The 6,542-nt window shown below is 33.8% G+C and overlaps 1 protein-coding gene across 1 annotated transcript; it reads left to right on the forward strand.

The window, feature by feature from the left end:
* The first annotated feature begins 4,476 nt into the window (after nt 1-4,476).
* Nucleotides 4,477-6,189, forward strand: LOC131608137 (1-aminocyclopropane-1-carboxylate synthase 7-like). Its single transcript, XM_058880071.1, has 3 exons — nt 4,477-4,714; nt 4,809-5,080; nt 5,176-6,189. Exons 1-3 carry the CDS (start codon nt 4,544-4,546, stop codon nt 6,038-6,040), a joined length of 1,308 nt encoding a protein of 435 aa, XP_058736054.1. The 5' UTR covers nt 4,477-4,543; the 3' UTR covers nt 6,041-6,189.
* Nucleotides 6,190-6,542: the final 353 nt, after the last annotated feature.

Raw genomic sequence — 6,542 nt, forward strand, 5'->3', positions numbered from 1 at the left:
GAGACAGAACATTATTATGCATGATCCTCATAACTCTTTCTACAAGATTCAATGCTTCTGGTGCTAGGAAGTCCAAAATATCAAACATGGTATAAAATCATGTTGATTATCATAACATATTTTCTCATGTTTGACCACTTTGGTTTAATCAACTTTGAGAGTTGTTCGTCCAATAATAAAACCCCTAATACTCCATCCTACCAATGGGAAAATTCTAGTGCGATCCACACACGGATGTTTCCCTCATACTTATACGTAGATCATAACATGTATCAACTTGAGTGTCGATGTGTCCTCTTATATGTATGCAAAGATTGAATCATCAAAACTGATGTATGTATGCAAGAAACCTCTATCTATAGAAGAGTTTGATGCCACCTATGATCTGGCTTTCTCTATAAACTAGAGGATCCATAATCAATGGAAGAATTTAATTATCATTACACTTCTCAATATCTTATATCTAATCCAAATAAGGGTCACTGATTTCCCCTCACCGATGGATACTTGTGTCTAGAAATTTGTCTCATAAAATATATGGCGACATATATTCTCATACCTAAAAAGTTCCATCTTGAGAAAGTCTCTAAAACAAATGTTATTTTGACATGTTTACAAGTCAACAAGGTTGAAACTTATTGGGCTTGTGAAGTAATATAACACGTTAGAAAGTCTCTTATCTATGCTTATTTTTTGTGGTGGAGATTCTTTCAAATGTTCATCTTCTTCTTTTTGGTGGAGAGATATCATGAAGGTTGGTCTTTCTTCTTCTTCTTCTTCTTCTTTGTCTTCGTCTTCTTCTTTTTCCTTTTTGGACCCGATTGTCTCTTTTTGTCGTTTCTCTATTGGAAATGGGTTTAATACTCCTTTTTGGGAAGCTTGTTGGTTAGAAGATGTTGTTTTGGAGGAGGCTTTCCCGATTCTTTTTTCGGCTTCTTCTTTGAAGAAAGTATCGGTGGCGGGGATGGGAGGTTGGAGTGAAAGTGTTTGGAAGTGGGGTGATTTGGTCATTCTCGTATCTGTTATTATGGAAATGAACATTTTACATAGTTTCTTGGATTTGAAGGGGCGTTTAGAGTCTTTTGGAGGTGTGTTTGATGTAAAGGATTCGATTTTTTGGTCTCTTGTTCCGGAAAAGGTTTTTACGGGTTCCTCTTGTTACTCGCATTATGCTTTGTCGCGTATTCCGTATGGGCCTATAAATAAGTGTGATGGGGCGTTGGAATTAATTTGGAAGATGGAGGTACCGTTCAAGATTAAAGCTTTCGGATGGAGACTTTTTGTGAATAGATTACCCACTAAAGATCTATTGAGATATAGAGGTATTAACTTTACTTTATCTAACTTAAAGTGCATTTTTTGTGATAATCAATTGGAAGATAGGAACCATATTTTTTTTAAATGTGATGTGATTAAGATTGTTTGGAGGGAAATAGCTTATTGGGTGGAATTTCCGGGTACGGTGGAGAATGAATGTCTCCCGTCTTTTTTGGAGTGGCATTCTCTTGGTCGTATTAAAAAAATTAAGGAAGACAAGTTGGGAGTGTTTTGGTTAGCCACCGTGTGGATTATTTGGTTGACAAGGAATGAGTCTTGTTTTAAGAATGAGGTTTGAAACATCAACAACGTGGTTTGGAATGTTAAATTTTTGGTTTGGATATGGTCTTCTTTTGGCGATATTACTCATTCCAACTATAGTTTTTACGATTTTAGTAAAGACCCTTGGTCTTTTATGTCGTAATCTTATTTGGCTTGTAATCTCATTTTGTGGCGGTTGTCGTCCACCTTTGTGTATCAAGGTTGGAGAACCCTCAGTTCTCCCATTAATATGATTTCTTGCTTACACAAAAAAAAAAAGTGTCAAAGAGAGGAAGATCAATGTCTGTTATATGGTCATTTGATTATGAAAATTCAAGAACATTTTGGATTTGATTTAGAAGAGGAAAGTCGGTGGAAAATTCAACCAAAATAGAAAGTCATTGCCTAGGCCGGATGCAATATGAACACTACAACGGGGTCATAATACAAAAAGGCACCAGAGCAGGGGGTTCTCTGCATCAACAAGCTCCATTTTAGTAGCAAGCAAGTCTCTTCAACACCATCAAACAAAATCCGTGAGCTCAAATCATATTAGTAAACCGAATAAATTCTAAAGTTGATTATCTTGTCTGTAAGCTTCCCGAAATCAAAATTCTCTGCCTCATGGAATCTTTGATGATGATGACTCTTAGTAGTTTAGTAGCTTGTTTTTTCCCTTGCTTTCCTTTTTTTTTTTTCATTTTGTAACTTTTTTTCTTATGAATGATCAATGTTTAGATTAAATGCTTCATTCTTCTTTATCTTTTTTACGATCAATTTATCAAATATGTTGATTTTTAAAATGTTTTCAGCCTACTTATTGTGATCTATGTGTTTGCGCTATATTTATCACCTTTTTTATTATGTGAAAGGGAAATAATTATACAATTAGGGGGAGTAGAATATACTATCTTTAGCTGTGATGGGAAGTTTAATTACTCCAAATCTTTACCTATCGATTTCTTGTTTACCACCTTCCTGAAAAAGGCGAGAATGTGGATATATGTGCTTCTAGATATAATCATCAGTTGCTTTTGACGATGACAACATATGAAGCCGCTTTGAAGATAACAGCTGCATGCATAAGGCAAACAACTTTTAAATTTTGAGAGTGCTTTAGGATAGGGGAAGTTGATTTCAACTATCAAGTAAAGCTTATGATGATGACACATGATAAAGAAGATATCTCAAGTTCGATCAATAAAAAAATTGAAGAATCCAACTGAACTACTAATCAAAATATGGCATCAAAAAGAGATTCTTGAAATCTAGAAGAGAGAAAGTGTGAAAGCTCGCATGATCTTTGCGAACATCAATGCATCTTCCTTCAATAATTCCACAACCCTTTGTTGAAGTAATAGTTGCATCTTCACCATTCAAATGTTTTCAGCCTAAAAATTGAATTCTGACTCTAAACACGACCCATCACTGAATGGATCATTGAATTGGGCTTCATACTCGTGCTCGGGCCGTTGCTCGTCGGCCACCACTTGATTGGCATCTTCTGCCTTACATGCATCGTTATACTGTCGTTTCGTTGGAGCACCTCCATAGATTTTTTAAAGGCAAATAGTAGCTGCTCTGCTCACGAGAAAACGGATAATAATAAAATTTCTCTCTTTTTTTTACATGAGATTTAAAGAAAAATTACAACAATAAACAAATGAGAGACTGATTTTAAATAATCAGAACACACCCCCATAGAAAATAACACTAAGACTTTGTCGCTTATAGAGGTTCTCTTGTTAGAATCATTTTACTCTCTTTGTTTGCATGTTATATAAAATGTATTGGAAATGTTTGAGTTATGATCAAAAGGAAAAACTCACAAGGCTTGAATGTAGTCATATCAACCAGTCTACTCTAAATAAAACACTTTGTATAAGCACCTTACATTTTAGGCTTACAAATATAAATAATTCTTATAATAGTAATACATTTTGTTCACTAGTATCCGAATTTATATTCTTGAATCTAATCCCCTACTCTTGGTGCAATAATGTTCCAACAAATAACAATAATTATATCAGATATTTCTCTCAAACTTTACAAATTTAACTGAGTCCACAAACACTCTAATCAAAGTTAATTTATTTCCACACGAATGGTGGTCATTGATGTGAAGTAGATTTCCCAATAGAAGATTGCTTTCATATAAATCAGTCATATATCGCATTTCACCAATCATTAACCAATAATCATGCTGTTTGATTGAAATGATATTGAAAGGATATAAAGGTAAGGATGTTCCAAAACTTAGTGTTGTTTTGTTAATGGCTTCATTCTATCGTAAAATTCTTCTAATTCTGAGAGTCAAAATGAAAAGCGTGTGGTTTTGTAATCTGTAGGGTACGTACGGCAGAAAAACTTAGACGGATTTCCAATCTTTTTCAATATATCATTGTCATCACTAGTCACCAAAATCCCCACACGCATTTGCATCTTAAATGCACTATCAATATCATATGCTTCTTCTTTCTTACCAGAATTTTTGAAGTTTAATTTTTTTGAAATTAGAATCATAGGAAACAACATGAAAATTCCTTCAATTTGAATACTACTCATCAACCACTTCGTGTAAATAACATTATTTCTATATTAAACTTGAATTAGTCCATTTAAGTATAAATGTGGAAAAAAATCGAGCCCCCTTAACACCAACCATATATTTTCCGCGTGATCTGGCAAGGTACAGTTGTCACATGCATGCAGTCAAATCAGATTAATCTATTTCTGTATAAACCCTAACAATTATTATTCTATTTTGTTTTTATTTTATTTTGCATTAGCAACGTACTTTAATGTGTACCTCAAACTCTATATATAGCTGAGTTTTCTTTCACAATCTCAATTCAATTCATTCAATCTACTCTCTCTCTCTTCCATAATATTCTTCCTTTCTCTTACTAAATACTAGAAACTTTCTGCTTTCAGTAAATCAAATAACTATAATTTAATTATTAATATGGGTCTTGAGATAGAACAACCACGAGTTCAGCTTTCAAAAATTGCAGTTTCTGATACTCATGGTGAAAACTCACCTTACTTTGCTGGATGGAAAGCATATGATGAAAATCCTTATCATCAGTTTACCAACTCCTCTGGTGTTATACAAATGGGATTGGCTGAAAATCAAGTAAGTCACCTATAATATATCATTCCATTCAAATTAATGATTATAGTTCTATCTTCTGATTATAGTTATTAACTAGTTTATGTACTGTGTCCAGGTTTCATTTGATTTGGTAGAAAAATACTTGAAAGATCACCCAGAGGATTATAATGGTTTTAGGGAGAATGCATTATTTCAAGACTATCATGGACTCATATCATTCAGAACTGCAATGGCAACCTTCATGGAACAAATAAGAGGTGGTAGAGCCAATTTTGATCCTCAAAGAATTGTCATTACTGCTGGTGCAACTGCTGCCAATGAGCTCTTAACCTTCATTCTTGCTAATCCTGGAGATGCTTTGCTTGTTCCTACTCCTTACTATCCAGGGTAACAATCTATACCATGCAACCATGCAATTGCTTAAACTGTTAATATATATGATGAATAATCTGTAAACTTATCTTTTTCTTGTTCTTTTGTAGGTTTGATAGAGATTTAAGGTGGAGAACTGGTGTAAACATAGTGCCAATTCACTGCAACAGCTCTAACAATTTCCAAATTACACCACAAGCTTTACAAGCTGCTTACAAAGAAGCTCAATCAATGAACATGAAAGTGAGTGGAGTACTCATAACCAACCCTTCCAACCCTTTAGGTATAACAATTCAGCGTGCAGTTCTAGAACAAATTCTTGATTTTGTGGCAGAAAAGAACATCCACCTCATCTCAGACGAAATCTACTCAGGCTCGGTCTTTTCTTCCAATGAGTTCGTAAGTGTAGCTGAAATTCTCGAAGCTCGTAATTACAAAGATGCTGATAGAGTTCACATTGTTTACAGTCTTTCAAAAGATCTCGGTCTACCTGGTTTTAGAGTTGGGACAGTTTATTCATACAATGATAAGGTTGTGACAACAGCAAGAAGAATGTCGAGTTTTACTTTAATATCCTCACAAACACAACAGTTTTTGGCTAATATGCTATCAGACAAGGAATTTACGGAGAAATACATTAAGATTAATAGGGAGAGGTTGAAGAAGAGATATGATATGATAGTAGAAGGTTTGAAAAGTGTTGGAATAGAGTGTTTGAAAGGGAATGCAGGACTATTTTGTTGGATGAATATGAGTCCACTATTGAAGGAATCAAGTAAGGAAGGTGAATTAGAACTTTGGAATGAGATATTGAAAGAAGTGAAGTTGAATATATCACCGGGGTGTTCATGTCGTTGTTCAGAAGCAGGTTGGTTTAGAGTGTGTTTTGCAAATATGAGTGAAGAAACTCTTGAAATTGCATTGGAAAGAATTCGTAAATTCATGGCTAAAAGAATAAGGACAAAGAAAGAATAATGGCATTTGCATGCTATATTTGACAAATAATAATTGATTACTATTCATATATTATTTCTATTTTTTTAAATATGGTTAATTGATGGCCATTTTGATAAATTCTTTGTGGTGATATCAGGAAACTGTAAACTGTAAAAAAACAGATTCACCTGAAGTGTATGTTAGTAGTTCTTGTTTGCTTGCTTTAATACTAAGCAAGTTTCTTGGAAACTCATTTTGTTGTAACATTTTAATTAAAGTGAAATCAAGCTTCTTAAGTTTATATTTTTGTATGTGCCATTATTTCACGAGTTACTCTCAATTTGTTTTTTTTTTTTTTTTAAATTTTGAGAAAGAAACGTAAGCTCAAAAACACCAAAAACTACACAACAATTTAGAAAAAAAGGCCTCCAAAGCATTCCTATTTCTTTTTTTTAATAAACAATTGATTAATAAAGCTCGCACTAGGGATGCAACCCTTACAAAGCAAAACACTAAAGATTGTTTGAATCGAATAAAGGAA

This window comes from Vicia villosa, linkage group LG5 (assembly GCF_029867415.1).
Source record: "Vicia villosa cultivar HV-30 ecotype Madison, WI linkage group LG5, Vvil1.0, whole genome shotgun sequence".
NCBI classification, from domain to species: Eukaryota; Viridiplantae; Streptophyta; class Magnoliopsida; order Fabales; family Fabaceae; genus Vicia; species Vicia villosa.

Bases quoted from the DNA above. Each gene is read 5' to 3' on its own strand.
- LOC131608137 (XM_058880071.1), top strand. From the start codon at position 4,544: ATGGGTCTTGAGATAGAACAACCACGAGTTCAGCTTTCAAAAATTGCA. The intron at 4,715-4,808 runs GTAAGTCACCTA...TACTGTGTCCAG, and splicing joins TGGGATTGGCTGAAAATCAA to GTTTCATTTGATTTGGTAGA. The intron at 5,081-5,175 runs GTAACAATCTAT...GTTCTTTTGTAG, and splicing joins CCTACTCCTTACTATCCAGG to GTTTGATAGAGATTTAAGGT.